The 26075-nt window shown below is 39.6% G+C and overlaps 1 protein-coding gene across 2 annotated transcripts in view; it reads right to left on the bottom strand.

Moving 5' to 3' along the window:
* PCCA (propionyl-CoA carboxylase subunit alpha) overlaps positions 1 to 26075 on the bottom strand; it is an 805290-nt gene that overhangs the window by 6384 nt on the left and 772831 nt on the right. For both annotated transcript variants that reach the window (XM_073569504.1, XM_073569503.1), the window contains exon 22: positions 12895 to 13035. In XM_073569504.1, the coding sequence (XP_073425605.1) occupies positions 12895 to 13035 (141 nt within the window). The remainder of the gene's footprint in view (positions 1 to 12894; positions 13036 to 26075) is intronic.

The following is a 26075-nucleotide window of genomic DNA, read 5'->3' as shown; positions in this document are numbered from 1 at the left end:
ACCAAGAGCTTGCAATCTATATTCTTCAGCTAGAAGAATGTGGTCGCCATCAACTAAATTTGTAATGGTTCTGTCAGACGTAGGAAGAATTATTCTATATATTCTATACTTTATTTTTGATGAAGTTTGTGTCTTGCCATTTAAGAAAACCAGGACATGGTGGAAATATTCACTAGCCTACAAGACCCGGACTACAAAGTGTCACATGTATGACAATTCTAACCCACATCCTACCGGACTGAAGTTTAAAGCCATTGACATAAAACTAATGAAAAGAGAGTAAAGTAAAGCAAGCCACCTGCCTTCAGTTAAGAACAGATTCGTTTGAGCCATAGTCTACAAAGAAAGATAGATCACTGAACAGAACCCAAATCGATGTGACAGGCGGCTTTCACTGCTACTCCTACTAAATAGTCACAAGCCCTACAAGTCTCTCTGATAAACCCAATCTGTGCTGATGTACTTCTATGCTCCTCGTCTAATTGGAGTTAAGTTTGCAGCCCTCCATCCTGTATCTTTCATCCAGCTTGCGGAGTTCTCTACTTTGACATGGGAGAGTCAGAGGTCACATTCACATCCGACTTTCAAAGTAACACTCATTAAGCGGCAGTGTGCCTTGTACCTAAATGAGTTTGCTTAAGAAGCCGTCGGTACATATACTGAGCCGTTTTTTTTTCCATTTTAAAGGAAGTGTGGATGTGACGCAGCATTGCCTCAATCTGAAGTTTCAGACCTCTCCAGATGATGATTAATTATGGGTGGGGGAAATAAAATCCAGTAAAGCCAGCTGCTTGCCATGGTTGGCAAAATTACTATAATGGATATAGGCTGCCAATTTTCCATTTTATTGGCTAGCCTTCCAAATGCAATTAGGGGCGTTATAAATGATATGGAAATCTATCAAGTCCCTTTCATTTTCAAAGACGCACTTCCCCGGAGGATTGTCTGCAGGCTCATCATTGACTTTGTTGTGCTAATGATGTAAACTTCTTTTTGTATCTAATTAAAGCACCTGTCAAGTTTAGAAAAAGGTTCCCGAATACACATACCATGGTAAGAGAGTAATCACACATGACTTCAAGAACTTCTCATTGACTGCGCTGTGCCCCAGCTCCCTGTCTCTTCTGTCCATAGGCATATCAAAGTTGTCACACAGCAAGGCTGGAATCATGAGGCACACAATAGGAAAAGCATAGAAGGCAATAGCAGACATTTATCAAGGACTCTGTTACTCGCCCAGTGCCATTTGCTTTGGAATAAAAGCATGAAAATGAAATGCAAAGGCTAAAATTGCAGACGTGAAGGATGACTGCACAGTGCTCCATTTCTCAATTTCATCCTTCAGAGCCACAAAATGGGGTGATACAGTTACTGGATGAGATTTACAGTAACAGCTGTGGTCTTCCCACACTGGGGAGGGACTTCTAATGTGCTAAGGTCTGGCCGAAGCAGACGGAAAGCAACAAAGCATGATGCCGTTATGTCAAGGCTGAGCAGGAATAGCTACTATATATCAATTGTCACATGTATATTTCGTAGCTTCTTACCGTAAAAAATATCAGATTTCTTACAGCACCATGCTATATATATTTATATGAGCAAAAAATGGAATTGACTACTACAAACTTACTAGAATTTCATTTGACTTAATCTGTTCTACTCAAGAAGCACATAGGAACCCGTGCCAGGGGCATATGGCTCTCTACTGTGCTAAACATTCGTACTAAAGACAGGTTCATCAGTCATTAGAGTATCTAGGTAAAAAATTAGCTCCTGATGGATGGTATTTAGAGCTTACCTGCTGATAATACATTACCAAAGAAACACAAGTTTCCAAACCCACAAGACATTAGAAACTGCAGACCACGAAATAAAATACTTGCAAGCACTCATGTACGCCAGGTTATACAATGTAATAAATAAGTTATTTAAACTCTGCCTAAAATTGGGCCCACTGCAAGGGACCTTGGGTCAGGCCTGCACAGGCCAATTAATGCACAGCACCTGCTGTATAGAAGCAGCGCACGAAGCACTTCCGAATCATTTTAGCAATTAAAACAAAACTGTTTCCTGCCTATTTCAACAGTAACTGTTTCAATGCAAGAACAGGCAGCTCACCATTATGAAACAAGTAGGTGAAAAAAAACAGTTTTCAGTAAGGGGGGTGGTGATGGTTGGGATAAAGCTGCACTATGGAATAAGACCAGCCTTTTGTTCTCCTACTCTCTGAACCTTCTGCCTAATTTGGCAGAAAAACAGAGGGCGTATGGGGCTTTCCACAGTATCACCTTCTGCTGCACTCTGGCCCCCTAAAAAGATGGATCAATATCATCCCTGCTGATTTTCCTTCATAAGTGGAAATCCTTCAATTACAGATTTTTTGGGGGTGGACACAGGTGTGAGAGTTTAATATGCATCTTGGGCTCTGAATAAAAGGTCTGCTCTCTACCCGGATTTCCAGTTAACTTTCACATTTTCACATAAGCGTGTTGCATTAAATTTAACTGTGTACAAACTGATTTTTTCCTTATTTAAAAACATTACATGCACTGTGTGATATTAAATTACCTGAATCCTCGTTCACACTGGAAAGAATTATTAACCAAACAAAAATATAAAACTGATGCATCCAAAAAGAAGAGAAATAAATTGTGACATACTTTATAATTTTAAAACTCACTGATGGCTCTTTTATTCCCCATTCCATCAATTTAAACGAAGCTATTTTTCCCTCTCAGAGGTCTGACCCCAACTGCCTGTCTAGATCAAAGGATTAAAGATGAACCACTACATATAATTGGTTTGTTCAGCACAGGGTCATAGACTCACATCATTAGGCCACAATTCAGTCCACCATCAACGCCTCATGAAGTAAAGATGCAATCCTTCATATCGTCTCCCTTTATTTCAATGTCTCTTTAGTTTCTGCATGTTTTGCATTATGTAGAGATAACCCCTATTACAGTATACAAACATGCACACCAAGTACATATAGGAACCATACAACGTATCGAGTTTAATGATTTTTTCAAAAGTGTGTTTATAACGACATGTATATAGTGTGTATATGATGTGTATAAATATGAATAATGAATATGTGAGTATGCGTGTGTATGAGTATATAATAAATGTGTACATATATATATATATATATATATATATATTTTGCACACACACATATAGTGAGGCAGCGACTGGTGTTATTTGCGAGGGTCGCTATGTCCCCCCCAGGATGCGCTCAGAAGCATATCAGACCTGCTAGAGTGCCTTGTGGTCACCAGCAGGACGCCAGTGAGTTACAAGGCAAAATAAAAGTAAGCATGAACCTGGTCAAGCTATTTGATCAAGGCACTGTTCAGAAAAACCCGGTGTGGGCTGTTATTTTTTAAACAGACTGCAGGAAGGTAGTGGGACCGGTGTGTTTCCTCCAGGCCAGATCTTACAAGTGGTCCATGGCCACAGATTCTAGCTTAGAAAAACCCTGCAGGAAGGGTTTGGGTGGGTCAGTGTGGAGCTTGCAGGATGCAGAGCAGTCGGCTCTGCAAAAGCTCAGCCTGTGTGAGGGAACACAGAACCAAGCAGAGCAAACTCCTGGCACCCCGCAGCGTGATGCAGTCGCCCTCGGCAACTGGATGCACTTATCGACTGTCTTGTTTCCCGGCTGCTATCCGGAGGATACCGTGTGCTGTGCACTGTGTGAGTGTGGATATTAAACACGCTTTGCTCTGAACTTTTCCTGTGGTCACTGTCTCTGTCACACTGAACCAACCCCGTTGCACTACAAATATATATATATACTTACACAAATACATTATATGTACACACACCACAGACTAGACGACTTTTTTTTTTTTTTTTTTACAAATTTTTGTATGTAATATATTCTACTAGCTGAAGAGCCCGGCGTTGCCTGGGCATAGTAACCAACTGTGGTTAGTTATAACAAATTATAATGATTATATTGCACATAAAAACATTTCACATCATATATTCTACACTACAGATTTGCAACACAAATTAACTAAACGATTACCCAAGTATTGATAGTATTTTATTTTCAACTCATTCAAGAGCCTTTTGATAAACAACATTTTTGGTTTTTCCTTTCGGTGCAAAGATGAACAGATTTTTGGCAGTTCCAACTCTTGAACAGGCCACATAAAGTTGACCATGAGAAAAGCATGGAGATTGGAAATCGATCCCTACTACTTTCAAGGACTGTCCCTGAGCATTGTTAATGGACATTGCAAATAGCAGTTGAACTGGAAACTGGAGGCGGTTAAAATCAAAAAACAAATCAGATGGAATGAGTAGAATTCTTGGAATGAAAATGTCCTCTCCTTTGGCACATCCTGTTTCTGAGCTGTGTATCTAACCCTATCCTGTGTGATAATGTCTACTAAGCTGTGTACCTAATCCTCTCCTGTGTGATACTTTCTGCTGAGCTGTTTATCTAATCCTATTGTGATACTGACTGCTCAGCCGTGTATCTAATTCTATCCTGTGTGATACTGACTGCTGAGCAGTGTATCTAATCCTATCCTGTGTGATACCGTCTGCTGAGCTGTGTACCTAATCCTATTATGTGTGTTACTGACTGCTCAGCCATGTATCTAATCCTATCCTGTGTGATACTGACTGCTGAGCCGTGTATCTAATCCTATCCTGTGTGATACTGACTGATGGCTGTGTATCTAATCCTGTGTGATACTGTCTGCTGAGCCGTCTATCTAATCCTATCCTGTGTGATACTGACTGCTGAGCAATGTGTCTAATCCTCTCCTGTGTGATACTGACTGCTGAGCTGTGTATCTAATCCTATCCTGTGTGATACTGACTGCTGATCTGTGTATCTAATCCTATCCTGTGTGATACTGACTGCTGAGCTGTGTATCTAATCCTATCCTGTGTGATACTGACAGCTGAGCTGTGTATCTAATCCTATCCTGTTTGATACGGACTGCTGAGCCGTGTATCTAATCCTATCCTGTGTGATATTGGGCTCCCCCTGCAGTCTGTGTCAGAGGGTGGTCTGTATTGGCCCGGTAATAAATTGTGTTATTTCCAGCTTTACAGAAGGATGATAACACCATAGAAAGGATAAGAATAATAGGCAAAATTGTTTGGTGAATTGGAACGTGTGGGGTTAAAATTTTGCCTCACAACATAGCCTATGACGCTCTCGGGGTCCAGACGTGTGACTGTGCCAAATTTTGTGGCTGTAGCTGCGACGGTGCAGATGCTAATCCCGGACATACATACATACAAACATACACACACACACACATTGAGCATTATATATTAGATATCGATATTATATTAAATAAAGTACTAATTACATAACAAAGAATTGTAATGTAATTACCTATGGCATAAACAAAGTTATATTTTAGATATAATTTAGTGAATGTCAGTATATAAAGAGGTCATTACTGAATATCATACATAGTTTTCTTTTGTGGCTGCTTGATGTCTGCATAGCATTTCATCCTTTTTATCTGTATCCCACATAATTCTTGTTTCACTGTTTTCCTACTAAGCCATCACTGTGGTTGTAAGATGTTTTGTGCTAGATCTAGAATTGAGGAGATCTCCTGCAAGGCCTCCGATCTGCATCCACCTGCTCAGGCTTTTATGAATTATACACTGTTGCCTAGGAACAAGCAGTCACAACTGACCAGAGAAGAATCTGCTATTCCTTTATATTGAAAGTACAATCACAACTTCTTCATACGATGCAGGGCACATTACAAGCGAGAATATGAAGACGTAGCGTCTGTAAATACTACATCAAAGGAAGGTTCTTTCCTCCATCTTACAGATGTTCCGAGGTTCTACAACTGGGAATGCTTGTCAAGTGCTAAACTGCACAAATCTTTAAATAATTGGATGTCAATGTCTGCAGAACGCAGGTCGTTTGTGTCCCATCTAAACATGTTGCTGCGTCTTATTCTTTAGGTGGGAGGACAAGATTTGTCATGACATTCGATTGAGAAGGCTGCTAACAGGATTAGAAAGCAGCTGTCACTTTGTGTTACTTAGAGCCAAGGCCAAATATACAAATTTATAAGATGAAAACTTAGAGGGGAAAGCTGAAGGCGGCCATAGAGACAGGAAGGATAAGGTGTACTTTCAACAGGATAATGTAGATTCTATATGAAGTTTTACATAAATACTGCATCAACTTGACAGCGGGGGACCCCAAAACTGTGTAAAAACTAATAATATAGTGCAAACTTCCACATTTACTAATGACCATTGTCCTACATTTTTTATGTGTACTAAATCACTTAGTTACAAATGAGAGAATGCCACAAAGATAGTTTTACAATAGCAGAACTCCCTGAGCTCTTATTCCCCAAGCTCATGGTTCTGGGTCTGGCGCTTTGTTATTGTTTTTCAAACGTTTTATTGGAGTTTTAATAAATGGGGAAGAAGGTGTAGGGGAGGGAAGGAAAGATGAAAAGGGAAAAGAGGAAGGACAACAGTGTCCAAATGTAAAGAATACATAAAATGTAACATGTTAATGCAGAAACATATTATACAATGAACTATTACAAAGGTAAGTATTTACGCATATAATATATTAAATTTGTTCCAAGCCAAAGACCTAACCCCAAAGGGGCCTAGGCTGGCGCACTCTGGTTGAAGACCTTAAGAGAACAGCTCCAGCCATCTAGACCATTTCCTAGCATGTTTGGCAAATTGATCATGCATATGTGCAAATTTCAGTTCAAAGGAGTGATGAAGGCTAATTTTGTCTATAATATCGTTAATTTGTGGAGATTTTGGATTTTTCCAAAGGAAAGCGATATTGTGTTTGGAAACTTGTAAAATGTGCATAGTCAACAGCCTGTTAGTAGGGTCAATTTTGTCAGCGTCTAGAGAAAGAAGGGCCAGACGAGGAGACAAAATAAGTCACGTTCCTAAGATAAAATCGATAAGATTTGAAACTTTTCTCCAAAAGGGAACAATTTTGGGACATTGCCAAAATATATTCAAAATATTTCCTAGCCTTCCACAACCCCTCCAACAGAGCAGAGAATTGTCAGCGTTGATTCTATGGAGTCTTACAGGGGTATAATACCATCTTGTTAAAAGTTTGGAGAGGGTCTCTTGTAGTGATAAGGAAATGGTAGAGGCGTACGAGAGGGAGCATGCCTGTTCAAGGTCAGGAGGGTCAATTATTGTATGTAATTCGTTTTCCCATTTGATAATATTTTGAGTCTTGACCACTGCAAAGCTATTATTACTGGCGCTTTGTTATTGTGACAGGTTCTGTGCCTTTATTTTTTTTTATTAAACAAAACATTTTAGCTAAATCAAACCTGCCACTATAATGCCGCCATACGGGCAGCATAATACAATTCCAGATTTAAGGGGATAATATTTAATAACGGTGTGATGACTATTTGACGGATCCGTTTTCCTTAAGCTGTTTTGCATTTTTGCTGCTTTTTATGCAAATTTTACGCTGCATTTTACAGTACTAGCAAAAGCTATGAGAATTCAGAAATCTCATGCAGATTTTTTTCTGGACTTAATTGAAAAACAGTAGCATGTCACTTCTTTCAGCGTTTTTGCAGTTTTTCACCCACAAAAAGCAATGCGTATGTGCAAAAATACAGCAGGTATCCGGCTTTGCTGTGTTTTTGGTGTAAAAACCTCAGGGAGTTGCATTATGTTTTCTTATGCTCCGCACATTATCAGCATGCATAAAAGACAAATTAACCTGATAAAAACGCACCAAAAAATACAGCAAAACCTGCTTTTAGAAAGCAGCTTCTTTACTACCAAGAGAGCAGATTTTGCCTGCAGAAAAAAACAGCAAAAATGCAATGTGTGAACATATCCTTAGAATTTTCAGTGTAAAAAAAAAAACAAAAAAACAGATCCAATATTTTTTTTTTTAGCCAGTGTGTCTGCACAACTTTTTTTTGTCAACGCATTGCTGCTGGATCTGTTCTAACGGATGATTACTGAACCTTAAATCTGTGTTTAGTGAAGATAGATTGTTACGTTACTCAGATAAGAGATAGAAGTTGCAACTAATAAGATTCTATGAAGAGGAGAGGAGGGAGGAACCAAACGGCAGAGCACCAAACTCCACCACCATTTTACATAAAATCTTAGAAAAAACAGCTGCCATTTCTTTTCTGAGTAATGTAAAAATCGGTCTTCAACGAATACAAATTTTACTCAGAAATTGAGAATTTTTAAAATGATCACTCCTGGTGGATGAACAAAGCAGATTTCTCTGACAAGATATATCACAAACTTTCTTGATTTCATGTGTACTATTGATTTATAAAATAAAAATTAAAACAATGGTTAAACTTTAACAAAGTACTCCAGAATGAGATTGCCAAAGTTTAACTGCATTCAAATTCTTTTTCACCCTTCTTTGCTGACAGTATACTGCTAAAGCAACTTGGACAGACTAGTTTCTAGGCATATGGGTTTGTCCGAGAGCACCTCCCCTGGGACCTCAGTTTATCTGAGATTACTCTTCAACACAAAGAAGAAATGGAATGTATGGAGGATAGAAAACAGGATAGGAATCCTGAGGCTTTGTCGAATAACACGGGTTTTTCCTGGCTCAGTGGTTAGCACTGTTCCTTTGCAGCGCTGGGGTCCTGGGTTTGAATCTCACTGAGGAAAACATCTGCAAGGAGTTTGTATGTTCTACTAATGTTTGCATGTGTTTCCTACTGGTACTCCGGTTCCCACCCACACTCAAAAGACATAATGATGTCGAATTTAGATTGTGAGCCCCAATGGGGACAGTCAAGATGTTTGTAGAGCGTTGCAGAACATGATGGTGCTGTGTAAGCAATTAAAATAAAGGTCACTTCATTGGCCAAATTGTCATCTGTCTCTGCCCACTTTATGCATGTTATCAGGAATTGAAAAAAGGTGTTGGTTTGATCCAGTAGCAATTTTTTTTGGAGGGGAGGGGTAGGATTTTGCCATGTATAGGATTGAGGATAACGTACTGAACGCTGAGAATCTGATTGCTAGGACCCACAGCATTCTTGAGACTTAAGCTCTGGATTTCGGGAGTCAGGTTCGACAGAGCCAACTCTTGAATGGAATGGAGGTATATATTTACTTCTAGAAAGTATGTAAAATATTAAAATATCTGAAAGTTCATGTTCAGAGATATTCATATTTACACGAAGAAAGAAAAGGTGGGACTTGACAAACTGTGGTTACTAGACTTAAGATGCTGGGTATGAACATTAGGAAGATATAAGAGCAGAAGAAGACTACAGACCAAGCTTCAGTCTAAAAAAAAGCTTACAAAGGCTAGTGTCTGGGATATACATTGTGTTCTTGTTTGGTATATAAGTCATCAAGCGATATTAATACTCTAGTCATTTCAAAGTGTTGTAATTATTCAAGTGGTTTAGTTAGCAAAAAATGCATGTATTATAATGGTCAAACAACAGGTGGCTGTAAAACTTCATCCTAGGCTCATTGTTGTAAATGTATCATTTGACTTTCTTAGGCTAGCTTCACACTAGCGTTTTGGAGCGCAGCGACGGCCTGCGCACGGCCGCCGCTAAGCCCCGCGCCGCGCCTCCGCCGGTAGCTCCGCCTACCGGCGCATGACGCTACATGCGCCCTGCGTCCCCTATCTTTATCACTGGTGGCGCAGGCCGTGCGCAGTATGCGTTTGGCGGCGCATGCGCCTTTTTGACGGTGCGCCGGCGCAACCAAACTGCAGCAGGTTGCGTTTGGCGCAGGTCTGCGCACCGCCAAAAGGACGCATGCGCCGCCAAACGCATACTGCGCACGGCCTGCGTCCCCAGTGATAAAGATAGGGGACGCAGGGCGCATGCAGCGTCATGCGCCGGTAGGCGGAGCTACAGGCGGAGGCGCGGCAGGGGGCGGGGCTTAGCGGTGGCCGTGCGCAGGCCGTCGCTGCGCTCCAAAACGCTAGTGTGAAACTAGCCTTAGTCTCTGTTCATGACTGCTGTTATTACAGAAGCCATGACTGGTATGATCAATCTATGGTATAATGGATTGATAAAAATGTTAATTTTATTTATGTTTTAACAGAACAGCAGACTTCAGTATTATATCCACCAACATGCAATGAAAACCAGACAGAACAAAATAAAATACAATGTGAACTAAGCCCTAGTCAATTAGTCTTGTTAAAGCTAAAAACTAGTTACAGAGAGGTAAAATGTCAAAAGAATTGGTGACATGAGATAGAAATCAAGATAGAAAAGTGAGAAATTATTAAATCAAACAAATGAGATTTCAGATACAGAACAATGATATGCACCAAACCTAGAATACCATTTCTGAGTTTATTATTATAAAGGCTGGGCTGTCACAGTAAAGAGGCTTTCATTTATGGAACCTTCATATCTATTATCCTCAAAAAAAGAAAAAAACTCCTACTATAATTTTTTGTTGTTAATTTCAGCATATTTTAATTTTTGGAATCATGTAGTATTCCTCGGCTACTAAATAGTTTTATAATGATAAGTAGGTTTAGCTTTAATAAGTTATGTTGGTTCATTTATGGAATTAAGTCTACTCATATTTACAGAAATTAGGCCAATACAATATGAAATATATTAAATTGCGGGTGTTGGGGATGTGTTGTGTACAATTTAATCCATTTAAATAACTACTAATGGCTCCCAAAGTAGTATGTAGACCCTTGCTTTTAGATGTTGTACATTAAAGACTTTTGGCCTGGCTGCCTTACTGAATATAAGAAATACCCATGCCAATTGCTTCATGTCAAATCTTCCTAGAAACAAGAGGAGAAACAGCTGAAGGTCTCAAAACTCCCACTGCAACTTTCTTACAATGACAACTTTGCTTTGAAGTGCTTCAGTAGGGAAATAGTACAAAGGTCTGACATGTATGTTTCTCATTCGTGGTAACCATACATACACACATTTATCCCTCATTCCCAATCCAATGATTGGATGCACTGTGCTCCTTCATTAAATCGATATTAAAGACCATGAACGACTTGGAGTCCACAGCCATGAATATAACAACAATTCAAAAGCGCTCTGTTCTTCTGCACTCAGGCATGCTGACTGTTTGAATCTCCCACTGTCTATAAGCAGAAGAAATGGGTTTCACACAATGTAAGATAAGGTGAATCAATTTTTTACAGTCTGCTTTCTAGTCCCTTCACAGGAAGTATTCAGAAGCAAAGTATTTAAATGTAACTTTGGGGGATTGTATTCAGCAATGAACAATATAAATTTTGGCAAAGAAAACCCTCAAAATTTTTAAACTGTATGCCAGGCCTCGAAAGGCAAAATGTGAAATTAAGAGGATGCCTCATCAATGGTTAAACTGAATATCATTGTGCAGGTATAAGACTCACTAACATGGCTCCCACAGGGAAAATTCCAATTGAACTCTATATCCTGCTCCAAATGAAATAATAAATGTGTTAAAATTCTTATATTTCCCTTTAAGAATATTCATGGACAATTACAGACACAAAAGGAAGGAAGCCGTAGACAACCGGTGTTGTACCTCTTTCACGGCTATGCAGGATGCAGTATCTAATTAACCAAAAAGGTTCCATGCCCCTAATCTCTACCTTGGGAAATGCAAAATATGTCCAGTGAAAGATTTTATCTTTTTATGGATTTGTAATGCTGAATAAATATACTGTATGTATTTAGAATTTTTTTTCACAATTTTAGATGTCTAAACCTTTTATAAACATATTGGGGGTGAAATATACGATTTCCCAAAAGTAAACTTCAGTTTCACAAATTGTGCCAGATTATGACATCCTATGATATATTAATAAAATGTGTGCACACTGAATTGGAACTTTCTTAGACTGAATTGAGTTTAGTATACTTGAACTGTTAACTTCTCCTGGTGATATTTTATCTGTGACCTAGAATACAAAACAGTAAGACAATACAAAAGTGCAGATGTAAGAGGCCCACCTAGGCTGCTGTGAAAATTCTGAGTATTTCATATCCTTTGGTTCCTTAGCCTTTTAGGATAGCTTTGTGTCTTTTCTGAGCATATCTGAATTCTCTCACTGTAAATAGCATGAATTCATCACCCTTCCCTTGAAGTACTTCCTCACATTTCCCGAGAGCCTCCCACCCTCTAGTTTCAGAAGGTGACCTCTTGCTTCCCTCCTGTACCTTGCTGAAACCTTTGATATATATGAACTTTTTATTATTTTTAACATATCCTTTTCCCTTCACTGAAAAATGTCTTGGCTTCTAGTTGAATTTTGTCTCAGCTTTTAATTAAAGGATTGATCACCTCTGACAAAATGAAAATGGTTTAAAATGGAGAAAAAATATCATCCTAATTTTACTAAAATATTCCCCTTATAACCACAGAACTGGTAATATCCGTTTACAATTATATTTGTGTTATAACAACCCCCAGAATAATATACATATATAGTTCCTGGTGCATGAATAAGTATATAACAGTAGCGCAAGTAATAATAGGACTGAACTCAAAGCTTATATTTAGTCAATGCTATTATACTATGTGCTGACTGTAGGAAAGATATTGCCTACTGCAAGAACATAGTAAGAAGTCACTGGAATAATCTGTATGAGAACATAACTGAATGCCTCTCATACATCTGCTCTTTCCATGTCTTTCTATACTTCCATATCTATAAAGACCTGGAGCCTCCCAAAGCATATTGGATACATGACAGCAGATTTTGTCCTTATACAGACTACATACAAGAACACTACGGTAGAACATGATTTTTTTATGTCTCTTAATCAGACACATGTACAAATAGGATATGTATTTACGTGACATTAATGGAATGAAAAAAAACTAAATATTTTAAAATTTTATTTTTTGACTATATATATATATATATATATATATAAAGTCAGTGGCACTTACCATATCACCAGGTTTAACGGAAACAGCCACCACTGACCCTGGCATTGGTGATCTCAGAATGCTACTGGTGTCCTCTTCTACCTTCTCTGGCATGTACTTGCTGAGCTCGGCTGCATGCCTCGTCAACACTTGCAGTTTATACTTAAAATTAAAAAAAGAAATTCACCAGTTAGTTTATTTATACCATGAGATACTTCGCATTCATACATTATGTGATCATCAAGGGAATTCCATCTACTGCTGAAATAGCAATAGTTTGGGCATTTTATGAAAAAGCTATAGAGAATAATTTTTTATACGTACAGTACATACATATACCAAGATATTTTATATATTTATATTGTATGTGACAATTTTCTTTTCCAAATTGAATTCAGTATTATGGGATGTAATATGATAAGATTCATTTGCAGCCACCACCATTCACAACAGACATTTGGCATTTGAGCTACATACACTAACATTGTATAACTAAAATCAGCATTTCTAAGGGTACCGTCACACTGGGCGACGCACCAGCGATCCCGACGATATGACCTAGTAGGGATCGCTGGTGCGTCGCTACGTGGTCGCTGGTGAGATGTCAAACAGTCAGATCTCACCAGCGATGCAGCAACGATATGGAACGATACTACGGTCGTTTGGACCCTGTCTCTCAGACCTGTAGTATTGAGGTCGTTCATCGTTGTCCCTGTCAAACACAGTGATGCATGCTAGTCAGCAGGACACCAGCGATCAAAAATGGCCGTGGACATTAGAGCACGATCAGCGACATCGCAGCAGGGGCCCGATCGCTGCTGTGTCACACGTAGCGAGATCGCAGGAGAGATCGCTGTTGCGTCACAAAATCGGTGACGCAACAGCAATATCGCTAGCAATCTTGCTATGTGAGACGGGGGGGCTAAACAGTTGCTCATCCCAAGAAATCTTTAGTGAGAGATACTTTTATTTTCTAGCACATAACCTGATACAATTAGTGATTAATATTATGAACAACAATAAAATTCATGTTAAAAAATAATCTTTATTTTTTATATAGCGCTAACATATTCCGCAGCGCTTTACAGTTTGCACACATTTTCATCACTGTCCCCGATGGGGGCTCACAATCTAAATTCCCTATCATACTGAAGTTTGAAGTGTGGGAGGAAACCGGAGTACCCGGAGGAAACCCACGCAAACACGGGGAGAACATACAAACTCCTTGCAGATGTTGTCCTTGGTGGGATTCGAACCCAGGACCCCAGCGCTGCAAGGCTGCAGCGCTAACCACTGAGCCACCGTGCTGCCCTAAATCACTCTCCTGCATTATATTAGTGGGAAGAAGTTTAGAAAATGAACAGGGATTGTTCCCAATTAACTATTAGTTTCTGGGGTTCCGGAGCTGGATTTTCATGAGATAATCAATCATTCTATATGCAAGGAGTCTGTTCATGGTTTCAACTCAAGAACCATGCAAGCACAAAGGAGAAAAAAGAAGTCAGATCCCTGACCATAATCTACTCTTCCACCAGTAGATGGCAGTAGGTCTCTTTGCGATGACCCACTGGTTCGCTCAAGATTTGCCAAGGAGAGATTGACAGCAGCGTAGGATCTAAAGTCACACATCGTGCAGTTTGCACACGTAACGCAGATTTACATTTCTGTGGTGTTTAGGTATTTGAACATTGGCCAAGTATCAGAAAGGTTTTATATTTTAGGCTGTGGACATTTTGTGACAGTTGAGAGAAATTTATTTTCTGTTCCAAGTCTTACTATTGATATCTAATAATCGGGGCGATAGGTCATCTATAATTCTAAAAGTAGTCTTAGGTCAACCAATGTCACGCAGCCGGCTCACATATTACATGGAAATGCTGACAACTAGTCATATCAAGAGCTTGAAATGTAAAAGAAAAATGGAATACATCTAATCAAAGCAACGGCGGGTAATTTACATTCCTTAATGAAATAAGCTTTACAATGTTAAGGAAACATTTTTCCATTTATCGCTCAGGCTTACATTTTAAATAGAAATAAGGGTAATCGCTAGTAAAGCTGTTAAGATTTGATAACGTGTTGCTTGTCCAATTCTCCTAATCTGACAGTCTGAATAATAACGTCTTGGGCATGTATTTTTCTCCTCTCTTGAGTGTGTGTTTTGCAATCAAGAAATACAAGTGTCTGCCAGATTCTGAAGGATATGATCCTTAAGTAAAATTACAGTGCAAATAATAGCTTTTTGCTCCAATTAAAATTTGCCTGACTCATAAGTGGCAGGGAAATAAAGCAAGCCAAGTGCATTTTCCTGTCAATCTAATAAACATTCAAAGCAGAGAGACTATTTCTCAAAGATAAATTGTAGTTAAAAGTCATTCATTAAACCTATGGGGGGGAAATATAATTACACAAAATTGCAGAGTTTCAGGATCTGTGGATGTCGCCTGAATCCCGCTTACGGTTTTTAAATACTAAAATACATAGAAAACGCCAGAATCTGTGGTCTGGAATCACCATATAACTTTATACTATCTGCTTTCCAATAAGGGTGGTGAATTACACAATTGCTGGCGTTCAGTTTACACCGCTGCTACATTAAGATCTTTCTCATCTTTGTTTTATTGCTGCGAGGTGTAATGCAATCTTGTTATTTAATCTCGTACATAAAGCTACAAATTAATACAAGTAAAGCCACAATATATTTGTCTGATTTCTATTTCTCACAGACTTACATAATATATGAAAACTTGGAAAAAGTAGAATGGAATCCATCAATGTTTATTATAGAAATACAGCATAATATCAAAATGAAGGCTACCCTAAACCAGACTGTATCAGTAGTCACTTCAATATTGGCTAGGATTAATTACTCAAAGCAGTAGGACAGTTAAGAAGCTGCCCGCCTTAGAGACACACGTTGGGATGTGGCGTCATGGGCGCTGATTTTAGACATATGAAACAATTCCATATTTTTATTACACAATTGAATCATACAACAAAAAAAACATACGATACATAAAAACAAGGGTATAAAGTTATATTGACATGTGGCAGACAGCCTCTGCGCAAATATCTGGATAGGGTTGCTTCTGATTGGGGTTTGTCATTTTTACTAATCCCACGTACATACCACCCACAGTGCCAGAAATCAAATGAGATGGCATATTGAACAGCGAGCAATCATGTAATGTTAATACTTTTTACTGAAAAAAACAGCATAATTATTTGAGAACATTAAATGTCTGGATATAAAACAAAATATAGACAAGAAATAATATAATCGCTATATAACAATTTTATATAGTTATTCAGGACATGGTTCATGGCAATTACAATGGATGAAAAGTTTGTATTGTCTAGTCATGGAATATAAAGCGGATCTGTCACGTCCATCTTTCACATAACGCGGCTACGAGCGAAAGCCTGACTTTTTCTAGCTACTGTTTGTAGTGCTCAATTGCTCTTGTTGTGACAGGCTGTAGTGAAGGGGTAACACTCCTCCCGTCGCAAGGCGATGATTTCACTCTGAAGATGCTGCAAACAAATTGCTCGAAACTCAATACTTGCATAAGACAAAGGAAGATCATTCCCATCTGCTTGAGCCTGAAAAGTGGGTAACCGGCAGTGGGTATAAAGAGAAGAATGAAGTGCCCGATTCATTATTTGCGTGTTTTGTTTTTTTTAAAATCACATTTCATTATTTATTTTTTATGTATTCTCTTTTTTTGTCTTTTGGTATTAATTGATGTTCAATGTTCTAGTCCTTCAAAGTGGTGTGGTTCATGGATTTTGGACAAAATAAAAAAAAGCTTATTTGTCTTTTACCTTGTTTTTTGCATGTGTTTAGAATAAAGTGTCACATGTTACACTAAAATAATGCAAAATTTGTTAAAAAAAAATATTAAGACTATATATAATCACCCCAGTAGGGTAGGAGGGGGGACTCTGGAGTACATTTGCATTAAAAAAATTACGATGTTTTAAAAAGTCATATCGGATGATTTCGCTGAAAACATCTGGAAACCCCAAAACAGGCGGACATATAAAATAGACTTTACAAAAAAGGCACAAATTAAAAAAATAAGGTGTAAATGGAAAAAAGCAGCAATAAATTAGACCCCAAGGCCACGTTCACATGTACAGTATTTGGTCTGTATTTTACCTCAGTATTTGTAAGCTAAAACCAGGAGAGGAACAATCAGAGGAAAAATATAATAGAAACACGTCCCCACTTCTGGATTTATCACCCACTCCTGGCTTTGGCTTACAGATACTGATGTGAAATAATTGAAATATAATTACTGACCGATACGCCTTCATAGTGTACAGGAAAATATACCATTATCAGAATGTCCAAAAGCAAATAATCATAGTCATGTTCTTACTGGTCACAATGGAAAATACATATCTCTATATCACCGCACTTCAACGATCAATGGTCAAAATGTATTTTCAACAATTTCAACTTTCATCTATGCGGTTTTGCAGAGCTGTTATCTAATCTCAGACCATTCTTGCCACACGCGGTCAGCCAAAAGCATTGCAATGTGGTTTATTGTGCCCTTGTGCCACTATAATATACATTATACTAAAACTAGTATTGTGATACATCGTGAAGCATAATGGATGAAAACATTGCAGATCTAAGGACTACCTGTACAAATTTTATGACATGCTTTCATATTTTAAGGATATCTGCTTACACTGCGCTTTTGACGCATTTTTATCCCCTCAGTTTGCCACACAACCTGAAGCATTGCCTAGTTCCAGAAAAGTGAATGAGGCTAATTTAAATCTGCTAGGAAAACATCAGTTGTGTCAATTCTTTCAACGTTTTTGCTGCAGATGTCACCCAAACTGAGCGGGGGGGGGATGTGCATCAAAAACGCCTGTAAAAAACGCTTCATAAAAGTGCGTATTTTACGGCATTGGTCCGGATACATATCAGGATTTATATTAGGATTGTCTGCTGTAAATCCTGAACGTGTGCACATACACATTAGCAAATATCGTTTTTTCCTCCTGTAATTATGTTATTTACAATGGAAAAGTGCCTACTTTACTGGCATTATTCCAACCCAGGAGGCCATGTCAGACTGCTCCATAATGTAATGGTGAAGGGAGATGAGCATATAAGTGGAGTGGGGATTATTTTCATTGAATTATTACGCATGGAAAATGTATATATGGATGCTGAGACCTCTGGTAGAGGTTACATTTTGCTTCACATTGTACAGATTTATACTTATCTTTTACACACTTCTTTGGAGTGGTCTTTTTTCTATTCCATGTAAAATAGGTTTTGTTGGATTTACCATATTTGCCCAGAATGAGAAACTTAATCCTATATGTTTCACACTAAATTTGGATGGATTATGTCCTGCCTCAACGTGTTACTAACAGCAGATAATCTCTCACAACTTGTCACTAAAAGCTGTATAAATCCCATATGAGCAACTTTACTTCAAACTGAAATTATGCCTCGCTGCTGCTAATATAGCAAGAGTTTAATATATTAATGTCACATCAACTGGTATATATTGTCTAACCATTTGTGAGTTACCCTGTGAAAGTCTGAACTGTGTGGCATGTAATCCCCTGCCAGAGAGATTACAGAGAGCACTGATCTCTTCTGTAAGTAGAAGAGCCTTGGCGAGTGCTGACGTCACTGCTGAAGCGAGAGTCATTCACAAAGTGTTCATGCTAGAAACGTTTAGCTGTCAGGGAGGGTAACACCTGGAAAAGAGGATCATGCCATGAATGAAGTTTCCTCTGCCTGTATCTGAACGCTCTGCAGTATGTGAGCTAATGTGTTTCTTCACTGGTAGAAAACCACGCGCCATTTGGTTTTGTGTATGTAGATGTTGACAAGTTCTTGCATCTAAGGCCTAATTTACACAAACTGTACACGTTTTACCTTTGAAGTCCTTTTATTTCTCTACCAAAAACAGGACTGGATATCAACAGCTGCAAAATTAGCATTTTTCGTAGGCATTAAAAAAATAACACTAAAGGAGTAAAAAGTGTGATGCTGATTCTGTGGTGAAACTTACAAAATTCATCCTCACCCACAATTACTTTGAATTTGATGATAACATATCTACAGGAGACTGATACAGCAATGTTTTCATGGCCTAGCTTGAAAGCGAATTTTTGTCCTCATGTCCCATCAGGCCTCTGGCCTTCTACAGTTACATTGATGTTATTTTAATCATCTGGACGGAGTCTGAGACACAGCTAAAGACATTCCATGAACAGTTTAATCAATTTCATCCCACCATCAACTTAACACTCAACTACTCCTGTACTGAAATTATCTTTTTGGACACAATCATTAAGCTACAGAACAATGAAATGGAGATATCCCTGTGTCAGAAGCCAATCGAACGATGAAGAGACCTGAGTAGTCTTGAAAGCTTGCAATTTGTTACCATATTTTCAGTTATCCATTAAAAGGTGAGGACTCAGTTCTAAATATTTTTTTACCTGTATTTGGTATTTATACTCTATACTTGAACACTAAAATGTATATAACATTTGTTTAACCAGAAGTATAATAAGACTGTGGTGAACCCCCATCAGAAACTTGCTGCCATCTACCATGCACCCAGGCGGGCGGCTGCAGAGGCTACAATGGCAATATAAGAAAGCCGCTGATTCAGAATGGGCAGTAATTCGTAAATGTAGCGATTCTGCGGCTGCTGCTTCAGCGGCTTTCCTAAGTGTTCAGTCCCATACAGCAACTGTCGGCAAACAAGGGGTAGCCAAGATTTGCCTAAAATCTGCATTGTTATTCAACTCGGTGTGGTTTTCAGAAAGTGATTGTTAAATTATTGAATATTATTGGCCTTGCAGTTTTTTCAGGTTCACCCGCAGAGCTGCACAGCCATTAACAATCAATCAATGATCAATTTTTAACAATCAGAAAATCACACCAGTCCTCACTTCAGTGTGGTTTTCTGGTAGGGCCTTAGCTGGCTGTCATCTGCTGTGTGGGAGCATACACTAAACAACGGAGTGTTTTCATTAGTCTGAAAGCAGAATCTAATGGTAGTGGGATTCTGCCCTATTAAATATCACAGTGCCCCCATTGTTAGCATATTACCCCTGTGCTTGGGAATGGGTATCCTCCAGTATTCTTTGTGCAATAACTCACTGATGTGCCTTTGTATGGATTGCAAGTCTTTCATTGCCTCCTCCACCAATACATGGTTGAGGAACATCGGAACAGTGGTGGGCAAGCAAAGCGGCAGAAGATCCTGAGGTGGCTAAGCGATGTCATGACAAAGATGCTCTTCATGAAGAGGAGGAAGCTGAAAAGTGTGACACATTAGGTAGCAGAAAAATATAAGGGGAGGGGATATTGGGAGTGGTGAAGTTATGGTCTATCTGAAAATGTCTAACCTACCCCTTCCCCTAAATACAAGCTGTGCCTCAGTCACATATCCCAGTAGATCCTCCTAGCTAAACCTGTGATTTAACTACTAAAGCTTGTTAAACACTTATTTGAAAGGTGAAACTAAATTGAGTCAAGTGCATCAAGCTATATTTCCAATACTTACTTTGTAGCAGAATTTTCACTGCTGCATTGAAGATGGTAAAAAACTCTAGCTGATTGTCAGCAGATCCATAGGAAAATCTATTGAGTTTGGGGAAAGCTGGACCTCCAGAATATAGGGTCTACTGAAAAGAAGATCTGGACCTATTAAATATTGATACGCTGAATCCTTGGTTCCCCAAAGATACGCAGAGTCAAAAGTATCTGACAAGCCCTATTACTATAGCAGTAAAGGCTGCACGCTAGGGCTACATTTTTAGGTTACTAACTAGTGATGAGCGGACGTGCTCGGATTAGGTGTTATCCGAACATGCTCGTGAGCTAACCAAGTGTCTTCGGCATGCTCAAAAAATATGTTTGAGTCCCTGCAGCTGCATGTCTTGTGGCTGCTCGAATGCCGCAACATATACATGGATTAGCTGGCTGTTAGGCAATCCCTGCAAGTATTGTGGCTGTGTAACAGCCGCGAAACATGCAGGCGAAGACACCTGAACATATTATTCGAGCACGCTGAAGACACTTGGTTAGCAACCGAGCATGCTCGGATAACACCTAATCAGAGCACGTTCGCTCATCACTATTACTTACAGGTTATGTCTGCCACCTACTTGTGGAGGACTGGAGGCCTACATATGAGGACAAAGTAGATAACACCCATAAAAACTTAATGCACTTTATTAAAAGTCTAAATTCCACTTGTAAGATGACTTGCTATTTGAAATATACTTTATATACTATAATGCACTTATTTTTAGCCATCTACAATGTAGCCATGGTTTCAGTAGCTTACAGTCTAAAACTTCAAGAAAATGTTACCCATTAGAAATGTAAATGACTATTTTTTTTAAGATTGTAGTGCTTTTCAAGATTTGTACTTGTTTTTGATCAGCCAGTCCGAACAAAGCATAGGCTGTTTGGCTTGGTAACTGGTACAAAAAGTAGATAATGGTACTAAATCCACAGCCCTTATTATGAACTATTATCATTGACTTAAAAAAAAGTTACAAGTCCAATCATTACATTACTAGGCAATACGATGGGGAATTTTTAAGTATAGGCTTTTGTTACAGCAGATACTCTTGCTATAGAGACAAGTAGAGATTCTGATTACTGAAATAGGGGTCTCAGATGAGTGCCACAGAGATTTGTTATTAAAATTTTTTTTTTTAACATGTTGTAAGTACGCCCACGTCGGACTCCTCCTTATCTCAGTGCCAGAGCCCGTACCTTTCTGGACAGCGGCAAATCTCTGACAGCGACATTTAACTATCAATTGCCAGAAGAGCGTCAAAAATCCCATCCATTGGTGACCCCGTCCACATGATCGCGGGTCACCAATGGATCGGCATGGCAACCAGAAGTCTGAAGCAGACCTCCATGGTGGTCATTGCTGGATTGTTATTAGCGCCACCATATGGTCGGCGCTCATAGCAAGTGATAATTTCTGCTACACATAGGTGATAGAAGTATTGCAGCTTCTAGTCTCCCATGGAGACAATTGAAGCATGCAAAATGTAAAAAAAAATGTTTTCAAAAATATAAAAAAAAAATATAAATGTTCAAATCACCCCCCTTTTGCCCCATTCAGCATAATAAAAGAAATCAAATCTACACATATTTGGTATTGCAAGGTTCAGAATCACCCGATCAATATAAAAATTGCTAAACGGCGTAATGAGAAGAAAAATTAAAAATGCCAGAATTACTTTTTTTGGTCGCCGCTACATAGCAATAAAATGCAATAAAGAGTGATCAAAAGATCATATCTACACCAAAATGGTATCAATAAAAACATCACCTCGGCACGCAAAAAATAAGCCTTCAACCATGAAGAATGGAGAAGCTACAGGTCTTGGAAAATGGCATTTAAAAAAAAAAAATATTGTAACAAGTTTTTGAATTTTTTTCATCACCTAAATAAAAAAAGAACCTATACATGTTTGGTGTCTGTGCTGTGAACTTGTAATGGCCTGGACAATCATAATGGCAGGTCAGTTTTAGCGAACATGGTTATAAAAAAAAAAAACCTGTGGAATTGTACTTTTTTGCAATTTCACCACACTTGGAAGTTTTTTCCTGTTTTCCAGTACACAATATGTTAAAACCAAAGGTGTAATTTAAAATTATGACTTGTCCTGCAAAAGCAAGTCCTCACATGGCCATACTGGCCGAAAAATAAAAAAGTTATGGCTCTGAGAAGAAGGGGAGCAAAAAACAAATTCAAAATCTGAAATACCCCTGGTCATTAAGGGTTAACAAGACAACCCATTTTCGTACCATAAAGTCATATGTCTAATTAAGTCAAAAGGACATCACAGAAGGGTATTTCCTACTTTTAAGTAGCCATAGTAAAAGAGAACCACTAAAGAAAATACTTTTACCCCAGTAGACTTGGCTATGTGTTATATGCTCACTTATTCACTTCAAACTCCCTTTGCGATAATGGATGATCACCTGGGATCTCAAAATTCATGCCCATAGCAATCAGCATAATGATGATGCTTCCTTTAAACAAGGGCCTGTAGGGTTGAGATCTCTTTATATTAAGTATCTTTTTTATGGAATACCAATTTGTTTTAACCCCTTCACGACCAATGACGCCACATAGGCGTCATGAAACCTGGTTCAAATATGACCAGTGACGCCTATGTGGCGTCATGACTTCAAAGCCCCCCTGCGGGTCAGGTGACCGGGGTCACTGAAAGGTCACCCGACCCGCAGATACAGGGGGCTTTGTATTTCACCACAGGGGGCATGGCTTCGCCCCCACGTGGCTACGATCGCTCTGATTGGCTGTTAAAAGTGAAACAGCCAATCAGAGCGATAGTAATATTTCATCAATGAAAATTGATGAAATATTACAATCCAGCCATGTCCGACGCTGCTGTAGCATCGGACATGGCTGGAGACACCGATTCCACCCCCCCACCGGCGATCGCCCCCCGCGCAACTGAATGACAGCGGCGATCGGCCGCCGCTGTCATCATCTGCCCCCCTCCCATTCCCTCTGCTCCCCGCCAGCCTCCGATCCCCCCCTCACCACCCCCGGTACCTCCTGAGTCCCCCCGTCCCTCCCGGTGTCCCTCGGGTCCGGATGATGGGCGCCGCCATCTTTGAAAATGGCGGGCGCATGCGCAGTGCGCCCGCCCGAATCTGCCGGCTGCAGATTCCATTCTTTCATTTTGATCACTCTCAGAGTGATCAAAATGAAAGAAAAAGTAAATAAACCCCCCGATTATCACCCCCATAGGTAGGCAGAACTAATAAAATAAAGAAAATATTTTTATTTTTATTTTTCCATTAGGGTTAGGGTTAGGGTTGAAAAGAGGGTTAGGGTTAGGGTTGAAAAGAGGGTTAGGGTTAGGGTTAAAAAGAGGGTTAGGGTTGAAGAGGGTTAGGGTTGAAAAGAGGGTTAGGGTTGGAAAGAGGGTTAGGGTTGGAAAGAGGGTTAGGGTTGGAAAGAGGGTTAGGGTTAGGATTGGAAAGAGGTATAGGGTTGGAAAGAGGGTTAGGGTTGGAATGAGGGTTAGGGTTGGAAAGAGGGTTAGGGTTGGAAAGAGGGTTAGGGTTGGAAAGAGGGTTAGGGTTGGAAAGAGGGTTAGGGTTGGAAAGAGGGTTAGGGTTGGAATTAGGGTTAGGGTTGGAATTAGGGTTAGGGTTGGAATTAGGGTTAGGGTTGGAATTAGGGTTCGGGGTCTGTTGGGGTTAGGGTTATGGTTAGGGTTGGAATTAGGGTTAGGGATGTGTTGGGGTTAGGGCTGTGGTTAGGGGTGTGTTGGGGTTAGGGCTGGAGTTAGAATTGAGGGGTTTCCACTGTTTAGGCACATCAGGGGGTCACCAAACGCGACATGGTGCAACCATTGATTCCAGCCAATTTTGCGTTCAAAAAGTTAAACTGTGCTTCCTCCCTTCCAAGCCCCGACGTGTGCCCAAACAGTGGTTTACCCCAACATATGGGGTATCAGCGTACTCAGGAAAAATTGCACAACAACTTTGGGGGTCTAATTTCTCCTGGTACCCTTGGGAAAATAAAAAATTGGGGGCTAAAAAAATATTTTTGTGGAAATTTTTTTTTTTTTTTTAATTTTCACGTCTCTGCGTTATAAAGTTCTGTGAAGCACTTGGGGGTCCAAAGTGCTCACCAGGCATCTAGATAAGTTACTTGGGAGGTCTAGTTTCCAAAATGGGGTCACTTGTGGGGGGTTTCTATTGTTTAGGCACATCAGGGGCTCTGCAAACGTAATGACGACCACAGACCATTCCATCAAAGTCTGCATTTCAAAACGCCACTACTTCCATTCCGAGCCCTTACGTGTGCCCAAACAATAGTTCCCCCCCATATATGGGGCACCAGCGTACTCAGGACAAACTGTACAACAACGTTTGGGGTCCAATTTATCCTGCTACCCTTGTGAAAAAAAAAATTGCTGGGTAAAAATCATTTTTTTTGAGGAAAAAAAATATTTTTTATTTTCACGTCTCTGCGTTATAAACTTCTGTGAAGCACTTGGGGGTTCAAGGTGCTCACCACACATCTAGATAAGTTCCTAAGGGGGTCAAATTTCCAAAATGGGGTCACTTGTGGGGGGGTTCCACAGTTTAGGTACATCAGGGGTTCTGCAAATGTAACATGATGCCCGCAGACCATTCCATCAAAGTCAGCATTTCATAATGTCACTACTTCCCTTCCGAGCCCCGACGTGTACCCAAACAGTGGTCATCCCCTACATATGGGGTATCAGCGTACTCAGGACAAACTGGACAACAACATTTGGGGTCCAATTTATCCTGCTACCCTTGTGAAAAAAAAAATTGCTAGCTAAAAATCATTTTTTTTTTGTGGAAAAAATTTTTTTTTTAATTTTCACGGCTCTGCGTTATAAACTTCTGTGAAGTGCTTGGGGGTTCAAGGTGCTCACCACACATCTAGATAAGTTCCTTGGGGGGGTCTAGTCTCCAAAATGGGGTCACTTGTGGGGGGGTTCCACAGTTTAGGTACATCAGGGGCTCTGCAAATGTAACATGACACCCGCAGACCATTCCATCAAAGTCAGCATTTCAAAATGTCACTACTTCCCTTCCGAGCCCCGACGTGTGCCCAAACAGTGGTTCCCCCCCACATGTGGGGTACCAGCGTACTCAGGACAAACTGGACAACAAATTTTGGGGTCTAATTTATCCTGGTACCCTTGTGAAAATAAAAAATTGCGCACTAAAAAATAATTTTTTGAGGGAAAAAATTTTTTTTTTATTTTCACGGCTCTGTGTCAAACTTTTGTGAAGCACTTGAGGGTTCAAGGTGCTCACTACACATCTAGATAAGTTCCTTAGGGGGTCTAGTTTCCAAAATGGGGTCATTTGTGGGGGAGCTCCAATGTTTAGGCACACAGGGGCTCTCCAAACACGACATGGTGTCCGCTAACGATTGGAAGTAATTTGCATTTCAAAAAGTCAAATGGCGCTCCTTCCCTTCTGAGCCCTGCCGTGTGCCCAAACAGTGGTTTCCCCCCACATATGGGGTACCAGCGTACTCAGGACAAACTGGACAACAAGATTTGTGGTCCAATTTCTCCTGTTAGCCTTGTGAAAATTAAAAATAGTGTGCTAAAAATCATTTTTGAGGAAATAAAATTATTTTTTATTT

The sequence above is a fragment of the Dendrobates tinctorius genome, unplaced genomic scaffold (assembly GCF_039654945.1).
Source record: "Dendrobates tinctorius isolate UK_male_01 unplaced genomic scaffold, ASM3965494v1 ptg000026l, whole genome shotgun sequence".
NCBI lineage: Eukaryota > Metazoa > Chordata > Amphibia > Anura > Dendrobatidae > Dendrobates > Dendrobates tinctorius.
This window is presented reverse-complemented; position numbering and strand designations above follow the sequence as displayed.